Below are 25,186 nucleotides of genomic sequence, written 5' to 3' on the forward strand. Positions count from 1 at the left end.
TTCTCCCAGTCTCTCCTTCTCTCTCCATGCCCCCCCCCTCCCCCCAACACTATCCCCATGCCTCCCCCCTCCCCCCAACACTATCCCCATGCCTGCCCCCCCCCAAACTCTACACCCTCTCCTCTCTATATGGTACCCCCAAACTCTACCCCCTCTCCTCTCTATATGGTACCCCCAAACTCTACCCCCTCTCATCTCTTTCCTGTCTATCATCCTTCCTCATTTCACATTTTCCTCTTCAGTGCAGTAATTCGATTTTTTATGTAAAATTTGAGTGCCTTCCAGTCTCTATTTTTTAGTGCAACTGGCTCTGATTTAAGGCACTTATCACAGTCACACTTTCTTGGAACATTGCAGGTCAAAATGAAGTTTCTCATGTGTTTTTCCACAGCAGCTATCTCCTCGGTTTCCCAGGGCCTCCTCTTCTGTGGCTTGTGAACTAAGTAAGAAATGAATGACAAATTAGCTTAGGATATAAATGGACAGTAATTGTGATTCAACTAAAGTCTATTGTACAACATATAGGATATCCTTACTGGTCTTGGACTTTTTCTTCTGGACACTTTTTCTTCTGTCGTCTCCATCTGAACTGCTTTCCCGTTCATTTAGCCGTAAAACACTCTGTGTCCGCTTTTGTACTGAATGACAAGGTGAACATTGTTATTGTTAAAACTTAATTCACATAGAATCCAAGCTGATCTGAGAATCACATAGTGAAGGCAATACATTGGTGGATTTTATTCTATACAACAGAAATGCGCCGGTGTACTGCTTTAAGGTAGTCTCTATTTAGCAGCTGCCTGTTCAACTGGTTTGAGAGTTGTGTAAGTGTTGAGGATGTATCAAGATCACAACACACTTCTCGGGTATTGCTATTCTTCTGCACACTGCTTGTTAAACAAAATCCTTCAGCAATACAGTCCTCCTGGGTATCCCCTTGTCACACCCTGCTTGATCTACATGTTGCAGTGGGGACAGAATGAAAATAACCCTGAAAAACACCTCATCTATGATGAGCTGTGGCAGATGGGGAGTACCTTCAACCATAAGCTTATCCCTCCAAAATGCAAAACAGAGCAGTTCAGGGGGCACATAGTGACAACCGCCATAAGACTGTCCAACAGTACAGGAACAACCCCCCACCCCTTCCATTCTCAAACTGGTGACCACCAGTGGTCAGGTGTAAGACTGCATGTCGCTACAGGTATTCCACTCGTGCAATGACAAAGTTGAATATAATGTAATTCCTACAGCACGGGCAAGAAACTAGTAATGACCTGGGAAAGCTTGGGCTGAGTCTAATGTGCAACTCTGATTGCTCACCATGGCACACCTCCACACCCACTAGACACACTTCCACACCCCCCCAGGCACACCTCCACACCCCCCGGGCACACCCTCAGGCACATCAGGAACACCACCACACCCATGTTGAGGGGCAACAAGACTTAGCTTTCTCAGCTCAACAACTTGAATGTCACTATACCATACCTTTGCTTACGACGCGGTTGGCACATGATGATGCCCGTAGGCCGCCCGGGCGATTCAATCAGCATAAATTGTACATTTTCAGAAAGCTGATGATGTGGGGGATGTCATTTCACCCCCATATTGAGGGGGAACAAGACTTAGTTTTCTCAGCTCAACAGCTCTGGCAGACCTAGTATATGACTCGGTACACACACAGTATGGCCTGGTACCCACAAAGGCAAATTTGGTTTAAATATCTATATATATTCTGAAAGTACATGTTATAAGGATTTCATTTCACCCCCCTTTTACATATGCACAACTTATTGTTTTCAGAGCCACACAATTTGATGTTCAACAGTGTATGTCAATGTGAGGCTTAGTATGTGACTCGGTAGAGAGTTAGTATGGCCTGGTACCTACAAAGGCGAACTTGGTATAAATATCTATATATTATACTGAAAGTACACGTTATAAGGATTTCATTTCACCCCCCTTTTACATATGCACAACTTATTGTTTTCAGAGCCACACAATTTGAAGTTCAACAGTGTGTGTCAATGGCAGAACTAGTATATGACTCGGTACACACTTAGTATGGCCTGGTACCTACAAAGGCGAATTTGGTATAAATATCTATACATATTCTGAAAGTACACGTTATAAGGATTTCATTTCACCCCCCTTTTACATATGCACAACTTATTGTTTTCAGAGCCACACAATTTGAAGTTCAACAGTGTGTGTCAATGGCAGAACTAGTATATGACTCGGTACACACTTAGTATGGCCTGGTACCTACAAAGGCGAACTTGGTATAAATATCTATATATTATACTGAAAGTACACGTTATAAGGATTTCATTTCACCCCCCTTTTACATATGCACAACTTATTGTTTTCAGAGCCACACAATTTGAAGTTCAACAGTGTATGTCAATGTGAGGCTTAGTATGTGACTCGGTAGAGAGTTAGTATGGCCTGGTACCTACAAAGGCGAACTTGGTATAAATATCTATATATATATATACTGAAAGTACACGTTATAAGGATTTCATTTCACCCCCCTTTTACATATGCACAACTTATTGTTTTCAGAGCCACACAATTTGAAGTTCAACAGTGTGTGTCAATGGCAGAACTAGTATATGACTCGGTACACACTTAGTATGGCCTGGTACCTACAAAGGCGAACTTGGTATAAATATCTATATATTATACTGAAAGTACACGTTATAAGGATTTCATTTCACCCCCCTTTTACATATGCACAACTTATTGTTTTCAGAGCCACACAATTTGAAGTTCAACAGTGTATGTCAATGTGAGGCTTAGTATGTGACTCGGTAGAGAGTTAGTATGGCCTGGTACCTACAAAGGCGAACTTGGTATAAATATCTATATATATACTGAAAGTACACGTTATAAGGATTTCATTTCACCCCCCTTTTACATATGCACAACTTATTGTTTTCAGAGCCACACAATTTGAAGTTCAACAGTGTGTGTCAATGGCAGAACTAGTATATGACTCGGTACACACTTAAAATGGCCTGGTACCTACAAAGGCGAACTTGGTATAAATATCTATATATATTCTGAAAGTACACGTTATAAGGATTTCATTTCACCCCCCTTTTACATATGCACAACTTATTGTTTTCAGAGCCACACAATTTGAAGTTCAACAGTGTGTGTCAATGGCAGAACTAGTATATGACTCGGTACACACTTAGTATGGCCTGGTACCTACAAAGGCAAATTTGGTATCTCTATCTCTATCTCTCTATATATATATTCTGAAAGTACACGTTATAAGGATTTCATTTCACCCCCCTTTTACATATGCACAACTTATTGTTTTCAGAGCCACACAATTTGAAGTTCAACAGTGTGTGTCAATGTGAGGCTTAGTATGTGACTCGGTAGAGAGTTAGTATGGCCTGGTACCTACAAAGGCGAACTTGGTATAAATATCTATATATTATACTGAAAGTACACGTTATAAGGATTTCATTTCACCCCCCTTTTACATATGCACAACTTATTGTTTTCAGAGCCACACAATTTGAAGTTCAACAGTGTGTGTCAATGGCAGAACTAGTATATGACTCGGTACACACTTAGTATGGCCTGGTACCTACAAAGGCGAACTTGGTATAAATATCTATATATATACTGAAAGTACACGTTATAAGGATTTCATTTCACCCCCCTTTTACATATGCACAACTTATTGTTTTCAGAGCCACACAATTTGAAGTTCAACAGTGTGTGTCAATGGCAGAACTAGTATATGACTCGGTACACACTTAGTATGGCCTGGTACCCACAAAGGCAAATTTGGTATCTCTATCTCTCTATATATATATATTCTGAAAGTACACGTTATAAGGATTTCATTTCACCCCCCTTTTACATATGCACAACTTATTGTTTTCAGAGCCACACAATTTGATGTTCAACAGTGTATGTCAATGTGAGGCTTAGTATGTGACTCGGTAGAGAGTTAGTATGGCCTGGTACCTACAAAGGCGAACTTGGTATAAATATCTATATATTATACTGAAAGTACACGTTATAAGGATTTCATTTCACCCCCCTTTTACATATGCACAACTTATTGTTTTCAGAGCCACACAATTTGAAGTTCAACAGTGTGTGTCAATGGCAGAACTAGTATATGACTCGGTACACACTTAGTATGGCCTGGTACCTACAAAGGCGAACTTGGTATAAATATCTATATATTATACTGAAAGTACACGTTATAAGGATTTCATTTCACCCCCCTTTTACATATGCACAACTTATTGTTTTCAGAGCCACACAATTTGAAGTTCAACAGTGTGTGTCAATGGCAGAACTAGTATATGACTCGGTACACACTTAGTATGGCCTGGTACCTACAAAGGCAAATTTGGTATCTCTATCTCTATCTCTCTATATATATATTCTGAAAGTACACGTTATAAGGATTTCATTTCACCCCCCTTTTACATATGCACAACTTATTGTTTTCAGAGCCACACAATTTGAAGTTCAACAGTGTGTGTCAATGTGAGGCTTAGTATGTGACTCGGTACACACTTAGCAGGGCCTGGTACCTACAAAGCAAATTTGGTATAAATATCTATATATATTCTGAAAGTACACGTTATAAGGATTTCATTTCACCCCCCTTTTACATATGCACAACTTATTGTTTTCAGAGCCACACAATTTGAAGTTCAACAGTGTGTGTCAATGGCATAACTAGTATATGACTCGGTACACACTTAGTATGGCCTGGTACCTACAAAGGCAAATTTGGTATCTCTATCTCTATCTCTCTATATATATATTCTGAAAGTACACGTTATAAGGATTTCATTTCACCCCCCTTTTACATATGCACAACTTATTGTTTTCAGAGCCACACAATTTGAAGTTCAACAGTGTGTGTCAATGTGAGGCTTAGTATGTGACTCGGTAGAGAGTTAGTATGGCCTGGTACCTACAAAGGCGAACTTGGTATAAATATCTATATATTATACTGAAAGTACACGTTATAAGGATTTCATTTCACCCCCCTTTTACATATGCACAACTTATTGTTTTCAGAGCCACACAATTTGAAGTTCAACAGTGTGTGTCAATGGCAGAACTAGTATATGACTCGGTACACACTTAGTATGGCCTGGTACCTACAAAGGCGAACTTGGTATAAATATCTATATATTATACTGAAAGTACACGTTATAAGGATTTCATTTCACCCCCCTTTTACATATGCACAACTTATTGTTTTCAGAGCCACACAATTTGAAGTTCAACAGTGTGTGTCAATGGCAGAACTAGTATATGACTCGGTACACACTTAGTATGGCCTGGTACCTACAAAGGCGAACTTGGTATAAATATCTATATATATTCTGAAAGTACACGTTATAAGGATTTCATTTCACCCCCCTTTTACATATGCACAACTTATTGTTTTCAGAGCCACACAATTTGAAGTTCAACAGTGTGTGTCAATGTGAGGCTTAGTATGTGACTCGGTACACACTTAGCAGGGCCTGGTACCTACAAAGCAAATTTGGTATAAATATCTATATATATTCTGAAAGTACACGTTATAAGGATTTCATTTCACCCCCCTTTTACATATGCACAACTTATTGTTTTCAGAGCCACACAATTTGAAGTTCAACAGTGTGTGTCAATGGCATAACTAGTATATGACTCGGTACACACTTAGTATGGCCTGGTACCTACAAAGGCAAATTTGGTATCTCTATCTCTATCTCTCTATATATATATTCTGAAAGTACACGTTATAAGGATTTCATTTCACCCCCCTTTTACATATGCACAACTTATTGTTTTCAGAGCCACACAATTTGAAGTTCAACAGTGTGTGTCAATGTGAGGCTTAGTATGTGACTCGGTACACACTTAGCAGGGCCTGGTACCTACAAAGCAAATTTGGTATAAATATCTATATATATTCTGAAAGTACACGTTATAAGGATTTCATTTCACCCCCCTTTTACATATGCACAACTTATTGTTTTCAGAGCCACACAATTTGAAGTTCAACAGTGTGTGTCAATGGCAGAACTAGTATATGACTCGGTACACACTTAGTATGGCCTGGTACCTACAAAGGCAAATTTGGTATCTCTATCTCTATCTCTCTATATATATATTCTGAAAGTACACGTTATAAGGATTTCATTTCACCCCCCTTTTACATATGCACAACTTATTGTTTTCAGAGCCACACAATTTGAAGTTCAACAGTGTGTGTCAATGTGAGGCTTAGTATGTGACTCGGTAGAGAGTTAGTATGGCCTGGTACCTACAAAGGCGAACTTGGTATAAATATCTATATATTATACTGAAAGTACACGTTATAAGGATTTCATTTCACCCCCCTTTTACATATGCACAACTTATTGTTTTCAGAGCCACACAATTTGAAGTTCAACAGTGTGTGTCAATGGCAGAACTAGTATATGACTCGGTACACACTTAGTATGGCCTGGTACCTACAAAGGCGAACTTGGTATAAATATCTATATATTATACTGAAAGTACACGTTATAAGGATTTCATTTCACCCCCCTTTTACATATGCACAACTTATTGTTTTCAGAGCCACACAATTTGAAGTTCAACAGTGTATGTCAATGTGAGGCTTAGTATGTGACTCGGTAGAGAGTTAGTATGGCCTGGTACCTACAAAGGCGAACTTGGTATAAATATCTATATATTATACTGAAAGTACACGTTATAAGGATTTCATTTCACCCCCCTTTTACATATGCACAACTTATTGTCTTCAGAGCCACACAATTTGAAGTTCAACAGTGTGTGTCAATGGCAGAACTAGTATATGACTCGGTACACACTTAGTATGGCCTGGTACCCACAAAGGCAAATTTGGTATTAATATCTATATATATATATATATTCTGAAAGTACACGTTATAAGGATTTCATTTCACCCCCCTTTTACATATGCACAACTTATTGTTTTCAGAGCCACACAATTTGAAGTTTAACAGTGTGTGTGTCAATGGAAGAACTAGTATATGACTCGGTACACACTTAGTATGGCCTGGTACCCACAAAGGCAAATTTGGTATTAATATCTATATATATATATATATTCTGAAAGTACACGTTATAAGGATTTCATTTCACCCCCCTTTTACATATGCACAACTTATTGTTTTCAGAGCCACACAATTTGAAGATCAACAGTGTATGTCAATGTGAGGCTTAGTATGTGACTCGGTACACACTTAGCAGGGCCTGGTACCTACAAAGGCAAATTTGGTATAAATATCTATATATATACTGAAAGTACACGTTATAAGGATTTCATTTCACCCCCCTTTTACATATGCACAACTTATTGTTTTCAGAGCCACACAATTTGAAGTTTAACAGTGTGTGTGTCAATGGAAGAACTAGTATATGACTCGGTACACACTTAGTATGGCCTGGTACCTACAAAGGCGAACTTGGTATAAATATCTATATATATACTGAAAGTACACGTTATAAGGATTTCATTTCACCCCCCTTTGACATATGCACAACTTATTGTTTTCACAGCCACACTATTTGAAGTTCAACAGTGTGTCAATAGAAGGCCTAGTGACTTGGTACAGACTTGGTATTGCCTGGTACTACAAAGGCGAACTTGGTATAAATATCTATGTGTATTCTGAAAGTATATGTTATAAGGAGTCCATTTTACCCCCTTTTAAATATGCACAACTTATTGTTTTCATAGCCACACAATTTAAAGTTCAATAGTATTGTGTATAGTATGGCAGGCCTAGGGTAGGCTATATGAGTCCGTACAGAGTTAGTATGGCACCTATAAAGACAAATTTGGCATAAATATCTATTCTGAAAGTACAAGTCCATTTTAGCCTACGGTAGCACTTTATTTTAATGTGTCGCTGTTACAGTGTACCTACCTGATTAGGTACAGTGGTACAACCTGTGTAACAACATGTACTATCAGGTACTATCATTGTACTTGCATTATGTATTTGTGGGTACCTACATATAGTTGTTACATTGTAATACTGAGTGCTTTTACAAAACTTTGCCAATTTGCCAAAATTTTCATCAGAGGCAAAGAGCTGACCTGAGACCTGCTGGATGGGGTAAATCTGGTCATGGTAGATTTGATATACAAACCATTCTTAGCTCCGGTCAAGGCCTCATTGTCTTCAGTGTACATGTAACAGCTGTGCTGCTACAACCTTGTTACTCTTTGATACAGTGGAATAAACGTATTAAGTGTACCAGTTAATTACTTACATGTACATATGACATGTATGTTGTGTCTTTGATGTCTTGGAACAGGTCTACTAATTCACATGTACTATGTGGTGTAACAGCAGACACGTTTCAACACATCAATTACACATTACAGGATGCATGACATCATTGACAGGATGTATATAATTTGTACATGTAAGTACTTAACTGGTACACTTTATTTTAATGTGTTTATTCCACTGTATCAAAAGAGTAATAAATGTGTACCGACACAGTTGATACATGTACTACAGTATGTAGGGTAATGGCAGACATGTTCCAAGACACCAATGACACAACATACATGTAATATGTAATTGTAAGTACTTAACTGGTACACTTCATTTTAATGGGTTTATGCCACTGTATAAAAGAGCAATAAATGTGTACCAACACAGTTAATATATGTACTATGTAGTGAATTAGTCGACCTGTTCCAAGACATCGAAGACATAACATACATGTCATATGTACATGTAAGTAATTAACTGGTACACTTAATAGGTTTATTCCACTGTATCAAAGTGTAACAAGGTTGTAGCAGCACAGCTGTTACATGTACTCTGAAGACAATGAGGCCTTGACTGGAGCTAAGAATGGTTTGTATATCAAATCTACCATGACCAGATTTACCCCATCCAGCAGGTCTCAGATCAGCTCTTTGCCTCTGATGAAAATGTAGGCAAATTGGCAAAGTTTTGTAAAAGCACTCAGTATTACAATGTAACAACTATATGTAGGTACCCACAAATACATAATGCAAGTACAATGATAGTACCTGATAGTATATGTTGTTACACAGGTTGTACCACTGTACCTAATCAGGTAGGTACACTGTAACAGCGACACATTAAAATAAAGTGTTACCTAGCCGACCACCTAAGTTTGAACTAAGTGTGGAAGGATTACCTTTTTCATGAACATGACCTAAAATAACACTATTATCAAATAACAATTATATTAATGCAAAGTATAATCGTATAAAAACATTAACTTTAAATAAATGTATAGTACATTATAATCCCCTTTTTTCTATGTTAGTTTTTGTTCCCCTCTTTTAATAGTAGCCTACATCAGGAGATGGCGACGTTTGTCCAGAGAAAGTCCGTAGACGGGCTCTGGTTGGTCTTGCCTTGCATTGAGAAAGGTGTTGCGTGAGATCACTTCCGTTCAATTTCAAGGATGTTAGCAAGACAATTCTGCTACAATTACAACATTTGCACAGGCTAAGTTTCAGCAACATGTTTACATTTCGTGTAAACCTTTGAAATACACTGAAAACCGAATTTTAACCTAATTTATCTGATCGTTCGTACCTTTATTTTGACGCTTTTCGCCGCCATATTGCCCGCTATTGTCGCGTACTGTCGCTTACTGTCGCTAGCTCCACGGAACTTAGTCTGCTCTTCTTCAGCTGTGCTTCTACTGACCAAGAATCTGCATTGCTGCCCTCTACTGGTCTGGGGTGTACCTATTCACATTGCACATATTACCTTAAGTTACACTGATCTTCAACTCCACTGTAGCACAATGGCCAAGGCACTTGCCTCACAAACGGGCAACCCAGGTTCAAAACCCCCCATCCAAGCAAAAGGGAAAGAAAACTAGTTTTCTTAAGGAAACATATGAAGAAAACTATTCTTGATCAAGGCACACACATCCAAACCTGTCTAAGACATAGTTATAGATTACTTCACTCATCTTTTCCAACTTAACCTTGACCTCTTTCTCCATCAACCCTTCTGTACTCCTCTCTCTCTTCTGAGACTGGGTTTCTGATTGCATACATACATAAATACATACATACATACATACATACATACATACAAGTATTTGGAACCACATGGGGAAAAAAAAAAAAAAAAAAAACGTACCTTGTGTGTCAGACTCACGCTGTACCTCAGTGTCACTGTCTACATTCTCTGAGATAAGGAAGGAGATGGAAATGACAAATCGTAAAGTGGCAATTAATTTGATTGTCTGACGTAAACAACTGTAGCTGAAACATGACTTAAACCTGTTAATTTTTCTATCTAAAGTCTACACTTTACACAGAAATATGTGAAGACAGACATCAGTCTTTGTAGTATGAAAATACATATCTTGTGTGTCAGACTCACCCTGTGCCTCATGGTCACTGTCAAGGTTCACACTCTCTGAGATGAGCAAGGGGATGAAAGTCAAAAGGTACCAATTCATTTTATAATACATGATTTGACCTGGACATTTTTTAAGCTTAACCTTTTACCTTTTACACAGAAATGTGTGAAGAAAAACATCAGAAATACCTTCTGGACCGATTGTGATGTCATCCAGGCCTTTGCCTTTGAATTCTGCCAAACGCCCCTGTTCAAGAGCCAAGAGGACTTTGCTAATTTTAGCAAGTTGAAGGGTCCCTTCAGGCAGCCTGTAAAATTGCCGATGGACTCTGACATCATGGCCAAGGAAATTGGCTAATTGGTCCAGCTCTGTATTACTGAGGTTGAGAACTTGAGAGAGTGTTCCGGTTTGCTTGCGCAGTTTTGTAGAAGTGAGACTTGTGTAGTTTGCAATACCACAGACCTTGGCAAAATCTCTGATACAATCAGAACCACGGTAGCAGGTCAATACAGACGGCCTGGCAAATAGGTAGCCATTTTCCTTAAGAATCCCACACTCAAGTCGCTTGGCAACAAGGAGGTCCAACGATCTCTGCATTTCTGGAGTTAGGAGGACAGGGACCTTTCTTCCTCTTTTTCCTCGTATCTCCAACCTCCTGAAATGCTGACAGAGTTTTTTCTCTAGCTCTGAAAGCGCCATACCCACATCTTCCTGCAGATCTACTGGATTTGGAGCAAAATAGGTAGAGAGGGGCATTTTTGAAACTTCTCCTGTTCTACGTCGGTTGAACATCATGACTTGTGTCAAAGTGATTTTAGTCAGATGTACCCAAGTGTTTTTAGACGGCTCTGAGGACAGTTCGTTGTAAAACTGTTCCTGCTGCATGTCCAAATAGGAGTGGAGTTTCTGAACATCCTTAGTGAACGGAATCAACTGAGGAACATTCCATTTCGATTCATGCATTGTTCTCAGTGATGCAGCTGAAATGAGTTCGTTCCATCTGGCTTCGTACACTGAGCGGAACCTACGAGCATCTTTTGCTGCTGGTTGGTTGTTTTGCATACTTGCACGGGCTTCAAGAAGCAGCGATATCTTCACCAGACTATGCCCAATTTTTAGTGCAAGACTTGGACGCTTGTAGGTGCTGGATTCAGAGACAAAGCCAGCCACGAGTTGCACAGCTTGCACAACATGCATGAAATTTTCAGGCTTCATGTGATCTTCGATGGTCTTCAAGGGAGTGGTTTTCCTCGAACAAATCAAAAGCCTTCCCAGTTCCCTCATTTTCTGACGGATATATTCATGTTTGCCAACATCATATCCATGCTTGTTATGCAAATGCACACCATACTCCATGATCCAGACATCAGATTTAACTGCAAAGTAAACGTCATCTTGAATCATATGGTTTAGGACCTTCCAGAATTCTGCTTTGACTCCAGGTGGTGGTGGTACAGCAAAAGCACAAAGTGCTTGCACCCGTGTTTTGCCAGGCTTCGTAGGGCCACTAGGCTTAAACTTGCATATCATCATGTGGCGCCACATAACTTTCTTTGTGAAATAGCCTTGACAATATATACAGTGATCAAAATCTCTGGGTTTAGAATCATCTTTTGGTTGTTTCCGAGGAACAAGCTTTCCAACACCAGTATTTAAGACCTCAGAATTGTGGGCGAAGTTGCCTCTATTTCTCAAATGTTCCAGATGCAGTCTTCTTTGTTTAGAACCTTTTGGAAAAGACCCAGCCTGTGCAACTTCTTTCTCGTTTTTATGAGCACGCTCTAAATGCCTGGCCATTTTTATAAATCCCTTTTTACAGTATAAACAGTACTGTTTTTTGTTATATTGTCGTGATCCATCCTCTTTTTTACAGACAGCAGGTACGGTAAGTAAGTCGTCAGCTACATCTGAAGTGGGGGAAGTAGTACTGTCAGGACAAACCAGTGTCGAGCTTCCATGAGGGTCTTCAGTGTATGAAGTTTCTGATGACTGTCCACCAAAAGAATGTGTTCGGCAACAGGATACACTTCTGGAATGGTGCCTTTTCCGTTTCAAAGCACTGCCCTTTCGTACGAGTGAGCGTCCCCTTAATGTAATTTTCTTCTGATTGGATGTTTCAAAAACTTCACTGGTGTCCGTTTCATCAGATGAATCCTCGCTTGTATCAGGAACATATTCTTCTTCACTTTCATCTGATGTCTCAAAAAGCTCATAGGAATCAAAATCGGTTTGTCTGTTAATCTTTGGGGGGGGGGGGGATAAAATAAATAAAAATAGCTCAGTTACTTAACTTTTTCAATGCAGTTTTATATCAAATGAACCAACTATAATGTCCATCTTCATTAGTGCCTTGATTACCTGAATGCTTTTGGTCCTCCTCAGTTTAGGGACATAAGGTTGGTCTTGGTCTGAGGACTCCTGAATTAGATTACATCTCTAGAGTATCACAAATCAACAGCACATTGATAAATAAGAACAAAATAAAATAAGTGATAAAAAGAAATATAGAATATAGAAAGACAAAGGAAAACACAGGAATACTTAATGGTAACGAAGGTTACTTTTTAATCTTTTTACCTAAGTGGTAATAGATATTAATTATAAGTCAATGGTCATGTTCAAATTCACATGTAAAATGTGTAAAAAAAAAAATGCATAGAAATAAACTGCGGACTGTAAATCATTTGAAAACATTTCAATGACAGAATTTGGCCATTGTGGTCCACGAATTTCCATCAGCTTGGTCATATGTAATGACTATCGTTCTTTATAGAGAACAAGAAGTTGATCTTTTCTACAATAGCAACTGAAAAGAAAATTCCATACCTTTTTCTTGGGCGAAAGCAGACCACAGTGTTCAGGTGTTTCATAACGGTCAGCTAGTCCAGACTCAATCACAGTACGTTTCTCTCCAATCTAAAAGACAATGTTTAAGGAATAACTAGAAATGAACAAATATTATTTATGTGCACAACCAACAACCATTAAAGCCACAAAACTGACAAAAATGGAGTGGAATGGGGAAAAAAGGAATGGAGAAAAAAAAGCGCAACAATTTCAAATGTACCGAATTTAGTCAAACACTGTTTTAGGAAAACAAGGTAAAGGGTAGTTAACTCTTCAGGCGCCAGAGGTTTTTGGGAAAATTATACGATTTGGGCAGCAAGACTTCAAAAGACTGGCTTAAAAGTGGCTAAAGATAAAGACTTGGTGTATATGAGAAAAATGTTCTGTATGGCCTAAAGTTCATGTGTAGTGTAATTCTGGGCTAATTTGCATATAGTGAAGTCATAGGCAGAGTCACAAAGGCAGCCACTCCAAAGCGCACAGCTCCCCATTTTGCACGCGAATCAAACAACCATCATCTTTGCTAGTTCTTATTTTTGTTACATCCCTGACACTTCTTACATATCCACCAGCTTTACAACATACACTTTGACTATGTTTACACCTGCTACACCCACTTATACAGTGTTCAAACAAGCCCCGTATTCGTGTGCTTCATGGGTGGTTCATTGCCATCATTATTTGTCGCCATTTCTAGCCTTATTTTCACTACCCCTGGTGCCTTTGCATCCCCACCAGTTCTCATACTAACATTACAATAACATTTACCTCTGCAAACATCATCCATGTTGGTCAATGAGCTCGAACAAACATTGTGTGCTTTGTGAAATCGTGACTATCAGCTGGCAGCGGTAAACATTATGCTGAGAAGCAATGCAAATAAGACGATCATTAGATGATCAATCGTTATCTTCCCAAAGAAAATATACAGTAGATAATACATTAACAAACCCAATTCTGCAATATCGATGACCTTTTTATTTAAAATTTAGTGTAATTCAGCTTGAATTTAGTCGCATTTGGCAGCATCCCGACTTCCGGATCTGGCTTTAACTCGAGGGTTTCATGCGGTTGTTTGAATGCATTTCCCCATGTAATTTTCAATAGAAACATGACGTCATCTTGAGCTGACATCGAAGTACTACATGTCTGCCAACTAGTGGAGGGGAGTTCAAACTAAATTTGACACCGTATTTGACAAAATCGTCTGTTTTATTCAATACGGCACCTTGTCGACTTTAGTTCAGGAAATAGTGCCACGTAATAGTTCATGTTCCGAACTTTGAGGTGGACGAACGCACGCTAAAGTAGGTCTCTGGCCAATGTCCTATGGCAATGCTGCAGGACCACCCTGGTGACGCCTGCTTCCGCAGCAGCTCTCAGTGATGCGGCAAGACCACGCTGGTGGAGAGCATGCGAGAAGCAGTTTACGCAGCGTCTCTTGACAGTTGTTTGTCTCTTGCGACTGCGCGGCAGGCATTGGCGGGAGACCGAACGCTAAAGAGTGCTAAGGGATATTAAAGCAACGTATATACGTCAGAGGTTGATTAGTGGATTTAAGCCATTAGTTGGAATGAATGTATTACTTAAAAGGGTGTCAGGCAAGGTTGCAGGTCTGGATTCTGGAGCGTAGAACCATGCCAATTCTGATGACTGCATCAGTATACGATGCACATTCTCCAAGCACCCCTCTGGATTAAATCAGGGTAAAATGAGATATTTAGGACCGAACAGTCTGAACTGGTGAATGGGGAGGGGGTGGGTGTGAGCGCAAAGTAAAGCTGAGTCACCGACGGGTGAGATGTGTATAAGTAACCTCTGACTGCAGAGGAGGAGTGGCATATTTCGTCATGTTCCTCTTGAACCTACGTTAGTAAACGCCATTTAACATTACAACTAACATTGACCTGTTTGTGCACAAGAACAGCAATTAAAATGAATTACAAGGCCACACTCACATCTTCAATATTGTGTCTTCCATGTTGATGACTTAAGTTACAAACATTTGAATTTTACCTGACAAGAAAATGGTGTGGTTGGTCATACCTAAAAACTAATTTTCTGACACGAACAAGAAGTTATTCTTTCCTGGAAGAGCAACCGAAATGAAAATCATTACCTTTTTCTTGGAAACTGACGAAAGCACTGCAGGCTGCTGGGATGTTTGAGGGGCCTCTACTGCTGTAGAATTAGTCACAACGGGTTCCTCTTCGATCTGAAAACGATGTTCAACAACATTCAAGAATAGCTGGTTGTCGGTACTTTCTTACTAATTCATATCACCACAAACAATTCCTAAGACATACACAAAAAAACACATAGTTATAGTACAGTATATACTGTAAAGTTATACATTATAGTTAAAAATCCCATGTTAATGTTTAATCAAAACCCTAAAAAGCCATTAGAAGAGGTTCAGGAATAGTGTCTGAAGATTCTCATTCATCCAGGTCATGGTAGCCAAGTTCAGTTAGTTAAGCCAACTGGACTTCTTTTTTTTTTGACATACTAATTATGTTAATTAGTGAGTCATGTGACCCATTGTCACATGATGAGGGGTGTGGCCTACAGTTCACAGTTCTGAACAACAATGAATATCATTAATTGTTAATGAGAAAATGTAGCTATCGTGGTCCCCAGAATTCCACCAGACCAGAAAATTGTGTGCTTGGTCACACCTAACCACTATTCTTCCAATAGACATTTTAATAATAGGTTGATGTGGTCCCCTCAAGGTGCAAAAACCAGAATGTGCTTGGCACTAAATATAAGATTGGTTCCACTGATCACAACACTTTTCCTTTTTCTATCATACAGTTTTTTTTTTATTAAAAATAACAGTTAAAGACCCTATCAATTGAATATTCTTTCATGGGGAGCCAGTGAAATGAACTCATTACCTTTTTCTCGGACACTGTCGAAAGCACTGCAGGCGGCTGAGATGTTTTAGGGGCCTCTACTGCGGCAGATTTGGTCATAAGACGTTTCTTTCCAATCTGAAAAACAATGTTCAACAACATTCAGGAATAGCTACAACATGCACAATAAAAATACAAATTGTGTGGGGGGGGGGGGGGGGGGGGAAATCATGTGTTCTTGTTGCATCTGAAGTCTCAAAAAGTCTAGAGGTTAAGGTGCAGTTAGGTGCATGCTAAAGCAGTCATCACCACATTTCTGAGTAAAACTTACCTGTACACGAAAGTGGCAGTACGTGTTCCATACAAACACACCATCATATCAAAGTTCATGTCTAAACCATGTTGTTTATCTAAATTTCTAATGTCTGAACTAAAATTAATATCATTAATTGTTAATAACAAAATGTAGCTATCGTGGTCTAGCCTAGAAATCTAGACGCACCCTAGCGGCGGCAAATTAATTTGCTCAGCCTGTACGTCTAGTATTGAACCATAGGGATTTCTATTGGCTTAGCACCGTGGATGTTCTCCAATCACAGCGCTCTATTTTGATAGAGAGTCTTAAGGCGGGCTTAACAGGATAACGACAGTCCTGCGACTGAACAACAAGAAAGGTGGCTATGGCGAACGAAGAGAGGTTGTTTGAATCGGCGTTGGCGTCAACTTTGGAGGAGTTGGACTTGTGCTTTTCTTTGAAAGTTGAGCAACACAATGGACTTAAGTCATTACTTTCGAAGAAGGATGTATTTGCAGTTTTGCCGACCGGATACGGATATGGTCGTAGCGCTGGCCTATTGCATGCCTAGGCAGTTTGAAAGACAATTCTCTGCCCGCCCCTTGGATTAAGCGAGGTGAATGGTTCAATGCCAGACTATACATCTCAATGATATAGGATGGCACCGCCAGGCTAATCGTGGTCCCCAGAATTGCACCAGACCAGAAAATTGTGTGCTTGGTCACACCTAACCACTATTCTTCCAACAATCGGTTGGTGTGGTCCCCTCAAGGTGCAAAAACCAGAATGTACTTGGCACTAAATATTAAAGATGGGTTCCACTGATCACAACACTATTCCTTCTTCTATCTAACAGTTTTTATTTAAAATAACAGTTAAAGACCCCATCAATTGAATATTCTTTCAGAAGGGAGCCAGTGACATAACTCATTACCTTTTTCTCGGACACTGATGATAGCACTGCAAGCTGCGGAGATGTTTCAGGGGCCTCTAAAAGCTGCGGAGATGTTTCAGGGGCCTCTACTGCAGGAGACATGGTCTCAACTGGTTCCTCTTTAATCTGAAAAACAATGTGAAACAACATTCAGGAATAGCTGGTTGCCAGTACTCTCTTATTTCAATTCACACCAAACAATTCCTACAACATGCCCAGTAAAAATACAGATTGTCTGTTTTTTTTTTTTTTTAATCCCACGTTCTTGTTGTATCAGAAGTCTCAAAGTCTTCAGAATAGGTACAGGGCAGTTAGCTGGGATCAGATACTACTGTGCTGCATGCTAAAGCATTGTCATCACCACATTTCTGAGTAAAACTAACCTGTACACGTATGTGGCAGCAAGTGTTCCATACAAAAACACGCTCACATCAAAGTTCATGTCTAAACCATGTTGTTAATCTAAATTTCTAATGTCTGAACTAAAATTAAGATCATTAATTGTTAATGACAAAATGTAGCTATCGTGGTCCCCACAATTGCACCAGACCAGAAAATTGTGTGCTTGGTCACACCTAACCACTATTCTTCCAACAATCGGTTGGTGTGGTCCCCTCAAGGTGCAAAAACCAGAATGTACTTGGCACTAAATATTAAAGATGGGTTCCACTGATCACAACACTATTCCTTCTTCTATCTAACAGTTTTTATTAAAAATAACAGTTAAAGACCTCATCAATTGAATATTCTTTCAGAAGGGAGCCAGTGACATAACTCATTACCTTTTTCTCGGACACTGATGATAGCACTGCAAGCTGCGGAGATGTTTCAGGTGCCTCTAAAAGCTGCGGAGATGTTTCAGGGGCCTCTACTGCAGGAGACATGGTCTCAACTGGTTCCTCTTCAATCTGAAAAACAATGTGAAACAACATTCAGGAATAGCTGGTTGCCAGCACTTTCTTATTTCAATTAACCTCAAACGATTCCTACAACATGCACAATAAAAATACAGATTGTGTGGGGGGGGAAAAAAAACCATGTGTTCTTGTTGTATCTGAAGTCTCAAAAAGTCTAGAGAAGGTTAAGGTGCAGTTAGCTGGGATCAGATACTACTGTGCTGCATGCTAAAGCATCGTCATCACCACATTTCTGAGTAAAACTTACCTGTACACGAAAGTGGCAGTACGTGTTCCATACAAACACACCATCATATCAAAGTTCATGTCTAAACCATGTTGTTTATCTAAATTTCTAATGTCTGAACTAAAATTAAGATCATTAATTGTTAATGACAAAATGTAGCCATCGTGGTCCCCAGAATTGCACCAGACCAGAAAATTGTGTGCTTGGTCACACCGAACCACTATTCTTCCAACAATCGGTTGGTGTGGTCCCCTCAAGGTGCAAAAACCAGAATGTACTTGGCACTAAATATTAAAGATGGGTTCCACTGATCACAACACTATCCCTTCTTCTATCTAACAGTTTTTTTTATTAAAAACAACAGTTAAAAACCCTATCAATTGAATATTCTTTCATAGGGGAGACAGTGAAATGAAAACTCATTACCTTTTTCTTGGACACTGTCGAAAGCACTGCAAGCGGCTGAGATGTTTTAGGGGCCTCTACTGCGGCAGATTTGGTCATAAGACGTTTCTTTCCAATCTGAGAAACAATGTGAAACAACATTCAGGAATAGCTGGTTGCCAGTACTTTCTTATTTCAATTAACCTCCAACGATTCCTACAACATGCACGATAAAAATACAGATTGTGTGGGGGGAAAAAAGAATCATGTGTTCTTGTTGTATCAGAAGTCTCAAAAAGTCTACAGAATAGGTATAGGGCAGTTAGCTAGGATCAGATACTACTGTGCTGCATGCTAAAGCATTGTCATCATCACATTTCTGAGTATGACTTACCTGTACACGTATGTGGCAGCAAGTGTTCCATACAAAAACACGCTCACATCAAAGTTCATGTCTAAACCATGTTGTTAATCTAAATTTCTAATGTCTGAACTAAAATTAATATCATTAATTGTTAATGACAAAATGTAGCTATCGTGGTCCCCAGAATTGCACCAGACCAGAAAATTGTGTGCTTGGTCACACCTAACCACTATTGTTCCAACAGACATTTTAATAATAGGTTGATGTGGTCCCCTCAAGGTGCAAAAACCAGAAGGTGCTTGGCACTAAATATTAAAGATGGGTTCCACTGATCACAACACTATTCCTTTTTCTATCTAACAGTTTTTTTTAAAAATAACAGTTAAAGACCCTATCAATTGAATATTCTTTCATAGGGGAGCCAGTGAAATGAACTCATTACCTTTTTCTTGGACACTGTCGAAAGCACTGCAGGCGGCTGAGATGTTTTAGGGGCCTCTACTGCGGCAGATTTGGTCATAAGACGTTTCTTTCCAATCTGAAAAACAATGTGAAACAACATTCAGGAGGTGTCTAAGCTTCTTACAAGCAGCCGTCCTACCTCGATCACTGGACCCTATCCCAAACACCCTTCTCTTTGTAAGTCGCTTTGGATAAAAGCATCAGCTAAATGCATAAATGTAAGTGTAAATGCAATTGATTATTCTTTCGTTGAGGAGCCAGTGACATAAAACTCATTACCTTTTTCTTGGACACTGATGATAGCACTGCAAGCTGCTGAGATGTTTCAGGGGCCTCTACTGCAGGAGACATGGTCTCAACTGGTTCCTCTTTAATCTGAAAAACAATGTGAAACAACATTCAGGAATAGCTGGTTGCCAGTACTCTCTTATTTCAATTCACACCAAACAATTCCTACAACATGCCCAGTAAAAATACAGATTGTCTGTTTTTTTTTTTTTTAATCCCACGTTCTTGTTGTATCAGAAGTCTCAAAGTCTTCAGAATAGGTACAGGGCAGTTAGCTGGGATCAGATACTACTGTGCTGCATGCTAAAGCATTGTCATCACCACATTTCTGAGTAAAACTAACCTGTACACGTATGTGGCAGCAAGTGTTCCATACAAAAACACGCTCACATCAAAGTTCATGTCTAAACCATGTTGTTTATCTAAATTTCTAATGTCTGAACTAAAATTAATATCATTAATTGTTAATGACAAAATGTAGCTATCGTGGTCCCCAGAATTGCACCAGACCAGAAAATTGTGTGCTTGGTCACACCTAACCACTATTCTTCCAACAATCGGTTGGTGTGGTCCCCTCAAGGTGCAAAAACCAGAATGTACTTGGCACTAAATATTAAAGATGGGTTCCACTGATCACAACACTATTCCTTCTTCTATCTAACAGTTTTTATTAAAAATAACAGTTAAAGACCTCATCAATTGAATATTCTTTCAGAAGGGAGCCAGTGACATAACTCATTACCTTTTTCTCGGACACTGATGATAGCACTGCAAGCTGCGGAGATGTTTCAGGGGCCTCTAAAAGCTGCGGAGATGTTTCAGGGGCCTCTAAAAGCTGCGGAGATGTTTCAGGGGCCTCTACTGCAGGAGACATTGTCTCAACTGGTTCCTCTTCAATCTGAAAAACAATGTGAAACAACATTCAGGAATAGCTGGTTGTCAGCACTCTCTTATTTCAATTCACACCCAACAATTCCTTCAACATGCCCAGTAAAAATACAGATTGTGTGGGGAAAAAAAAATCATGTGTTCTTGTTGTCTCAAAAAGTCTAGAGAAGGTTAAGGTGCCGTTAGCTTGGGATCAGATACTACTGTGCTGCATGCTAAAGCATTGGCATCACCACATTTCTGAGTAAAACTTACCTGTACACGGAAGTGGCAGTACGTGTTCCATACAAACACACGTTCATATCAAAATTCATGTCTAAACCATGTTGTTCATCTAAATGTCTAATATCATTGATTGTTAATTGCAAAATGTAGCTATCGTGGCCCCCAGAACTGCACCAGAACATAAAATTGTGCGTTTGTTTTCACCTAATGTGCCTAACCTTATTCCTCCATGGCCAGTCAGTTCCTCCATAATTATACGTAATCTCCTCTCCAGGAATAATGTTCCTCAGGGCGAAAAGACAGAGGTGTGGCTTCCCCTCTACTATGAGCTTTTTCATTTTGCAATTGGGACGGATGTTCTCATCATTAACTAATCTTCCCAAGCTGCCATCTTCTTGAGCTGCATCAATGCTGAGGACGGAGTAGATTTACACAATGTTTAGGTTTTGTAATATCAATCAATTTTTATTGTAAATCATTTTGTAATATTAAGATTTAAAAATGTAGAATTATAATGAGGAACTTCAAATGATACGACACTCTCCTCGCAAACAGCTATGAACATTTGATCATGTTTTCACCATTCATCTGTCCATATAATTATTTACAGAACTGCTTATATTAAGTCAGCTTTATAATAAAGATATTCAAAGACAAGATAGTATTGAAATGAATCATATCCCTATACTTACCACCATAATCTTTCTTGCCAGTAGAAATCGAACAGGAAGACTGCACATTGACTATGATATACTCTCCTCCTCCTTTGAGATTCTTCAGATTTTATTAATTGGCCTCGGTACTCCACCACAAAGTTTCCTTTTTCAAAGTGGGATTTGGCAAACACACCTCGACCTAGTTCAACAATGCAGATATCACTACGCATTCTATGTATTTTAACACTCAGGATTCAAATGTGTTCAAGATATTTATCCATAATTGGGGTAATTTAGAGAGGTAATTATCAACTGTGCATCACTGTAGTAGAAAAGTACTAATGTTTGTCTAATCCCATTAAGAAAATAAATTCAGTAAGTTAAGGGACATACACATACTACAGGAAAAGTACTCTCAGTGTGCTGTATGTTGAGAGGGGCTTTCCTGTTGATGCAATGAGGATGAGATGTGGTCAGCACTGTGCTGTGTATATGTAGGCAGTGGAGCCAACTGGTAATTTCAGTGTTGGGAGTGGTGGACAGTGTGTTGTATGTATGTGGGATGACTTGCTAGTGATGGCAAAGGAGTGAGTATGTGAATGGAACATTGTGCCACAACAAGCACACATTACATACCTTTGACAGAGTTTATGAATTTCACTTCCAAGTGTGCAGTCTTGTCAATAGCCTTGACCACATGTTCAAGGGCATCTCTTTCAGGGGCTTTCCTGTTTGTTGTCATTGTTAATGATCTGTTAATCAAGTACAGCACCAATTCAGCAAAAATGATCTACAGATATTTTAAAACTGCACATGATCAAAGGATTAGGATTTCTAACTATTCAATGACATGTTTAAATTAATGTTCATGATAACAATTTTGTCACGTAGCAACGACAGCGCAGATAAGGTAAATATATTATTACTACTACGGCTACTACTCCTAAGCAGAGTTTGGAAGTTTCTATCGATAGCATTGTTAGCAAATATCCACGATGCTCCAGCTAATGGAATCACATGTTAAGCTTAACAATTTTGCCAAGTAGCAAGGATAGCGCATGTAAGCAGTGTTTGGAAGTTTCTACCATCGTTAGCGGATATCCTCGACGCTCCAGCTAATGGAATTATATGTTTTTGTCACGTAGCACAGAGCACTAAGCAGTGATTGCAAGTTCTAGCATAGTTAGCAAATGTCCACGAGGCTCGAGTTAATGGAATTACAGGACCAGGGCTACGCAGCGAAATAAAAACAGAACCGCCTCTGTACGCAATACAGTTGACATTATATCTACTATAACGAGCTAAAACTAATATTGAATGCTCCTTAACCACAATGTTCAATTACCCAGTGACAAAATTTTAACAACTTACCATTTCCATTCGATTTTCCGAGCTGGCATCCACTGTCGGCTTCAGCCAAAAATGTCTGTAGATGTGATCACGTGTAAAACTTTCCCGCGGTTCATGATCTTCCGAGTGCGTCACAGCATAAACGTAACCAGGCCAGTAAGTGAATATGTCACGTTGTCCTGGCAACGCGATTTCCTGTTCTAAACATACGACCTGCAAATTAGGCTAGTGACAGATGGTCAGAAAGAGCTTTAGTTTTTGAGATACCCCTACCGGAGGTAGAACTAGGCCTAAACCCAACAATGTTTTTCCTCATCTCTAAGGTCTCCCATATATCAAATGGATTCTTGGCTAAAAATATTTTACTGCTAAGATTGTTTAATTAACAGATATTGTTATACACCCCAAAACCAAAAAAGGACTAAAATATAGCCTGTCTGTATTGGAGTTAAAGCATATAAATTAGTGCAGATCAATCACACAAGCTCTGAGAGCTTTGAAACTTTGCATGTTTATAGTCAGGAAATTGCTTTACCTTGGCCTACTAGAAAAGACTGGATGTGAATATCTTGATGTATGGAATGAATAGAGGCATGTAAACATACACTTAAAATAAGCGGACATGCAAAAAATGAATATATGCAGAATGTTTTCATTTACTTTGTAGCTGTAACCAGGGATTATCATAGCAACACATATAAAGGCATGTGGGAAAGGTGGGGTTGTACTGAATCCAACAATACCAAATATGTAAATATAGTATGACGAATCACCTTTGTTCTGTCACTCAATGTATGAGGTGTCCAAAATGAAAGAAAACCGAACACTGGCAAAAATCCATTGTTACTGCAAGGCAAGTGCTGATCTATATTACATTTAATAATGATACATATCATATGAAACACAGATCCAATTGAATCAGGTTAACATTGGAATGTAACACCTTTATTAAAATATTTACATTCACTTGAATTTTGTTTTGGTCAAGTCATTACTGAATAATGGAAAATAATATTGTTAGCTTTTGTCTGTCCAGACCAGCAGTGGACAGTAGAGCCTACATTGCTTACTTCACCCCTAAGTAGCTAAACAGTTGTAGAAACTACTTTCCCTTGAAATGAATCATATCCATATCCATAGCTAAGAAAGTACTTAGCCCTCTGACTAATGTTGCATGTGTAATTCAACTTGAAAATTCTGAAATGTTTCCTTTTCACTAGTCACTTGAATTATAGAGAATGTCTTACAGACATTGGATCCAAAGCTTGTGGAAAACATTTTGAAAAGGGCAAGAAAAAAGATCTCTATGTCCAAAACCCCACAGTAGAAGGCCTCCAACGCTTACTTACCCTTGCTCAGCAGAGAGAGAGATGGCGATGTCCATAAAACTCTGGCCCCATATACAGATGATATTTCCTCCAAAATCAAAGTTTCATATCATGCATCATGTATAGCGAACTACTGCAGTAAGACAAAAATCAGTGAGCAGCAGCAAGTTACAAATGTTGAGAGTGAGAGCACATCTGCACCAAGAAGGCTGAGTAGGGCTGATACAACATCATTTCAAATACGGAGAGATTGTTTCATTTGTGGGAAAGCCAGCTCTAGATCAGAACCTCTGACAGCCATTTCAACTGGAACAATCGTAAGCTCATTTTCATATCTTTGGACAATACTGTTTTATCAATGTCTTCAGTGAGCTTAATAAAGGCTTTGTTATAGACATTGGTCTGCTTTTTTATTCTTTTCTATGGCTGCTGTTATATTTCGTTTAGAGATGTAGTGTGCAAGGCACATTTTAAGGTATTTGACATCATATGCAAAGAGATCTGGGCATGAAAGAATTTGAATGTACATCTTCATCAAGCCTTTCAGAAGCTGCCCGAAGGACCTTGTCTCTGGTACTGGGGACAGCCGTGGCCTACTCATTAGGGGTTCGGGCTTGTAAACGAAGAGTTACCGGTTCGATCCCCGACCCAGAAGGGAAAAAAGGTGGGGGAAGTGGTTGAGCACTGCTCTCCCATGACCACATGCATGGTGCCCTTGAGCAAGGCACCTAACCCCTCACTGCTCCCCGAACGACGCTGTAATTAG

General features: G+C 39.2%; 2 protein-coding genes across 13 annotated transcripts in view; one reads left to right on the forward strand and one right to left on the reverse strand.

Moving 5' to 3' along the window:
• LOC121718522 overlaps positions 1-25,186 on the forward strand; it is an 823,508-nt gene that overhangs the window by 791,256 nt on the left and 7,066 nt on the right. The window lies entirely within an intron of this gene.
• LOC121718805 lies at positions 159-23,459 on the reverse strand. 12 transcript variants are annotated; one of them, XM_042104037.1, is made up of 19 exons: positions 23,114-23,459; positions 22,379-22,494; positions 21,779-21,941; positions 21,305-21,497; positions 20,716-20,871; positions 19,965-20,060; positions 19,666-19,761; positions 18,902-18,997; positions 18,115-18,240; positions 17,333-17,458; positions 16,146-16,241; positions 15,365-15,460; positions 13,225-13,314; positions 12,757-12,834; positions 10,587-12,639; positions 10,419-10,454; positions 10,173-10,220; positions 537-638; positions 159-439 (listed from the first exon to the last, which is right to left on the reverse strand). In XM_042104037.1, exons 2-19 carry the CDS (start codon positions 22,482-22,484, stop codon positions 225-227), a joined length of 3,972 nt encoding a protein of 1,323 aa, XP_041959971.1. In that variant the 5' UTR covers positions 22,485-22,494; positions 23,114-23,459; the 3' UTR covers positions 159-224. The 12 variants fall into 12 exon arrangements, 10 of the variants coding, with proteins under 10 accessions (XP_041959971.1, XP_041959973.1, XP_041959974.1 ...); XM_042104039.1 differs by having other exon boundaries at positions 20,716-20,799; positions 20,830-20,871; positions 22,379-23,459; XM_042104040.1 differs by having other exon boundaries at positions 17,333-17,386; positions 17,417-17,458; positions 22,379-23,459.

The sequence above is a fragment of the Alosa sapidissima genome, chromosome 9 (assembly GCF_018492685.1).
Source record: "Alosa sapidissima isolate fAloSap1 chromosome 9, fAloSap1.pri, whole genome shotgun sequence".
Classification (NCBI taxonomy): domain Eukaryota; kingdom Metazoa; phylum Chordata; class Actinopteri; order Clupeiformes; family Clupeidae; genus Alosa; species Alosa sapidissima.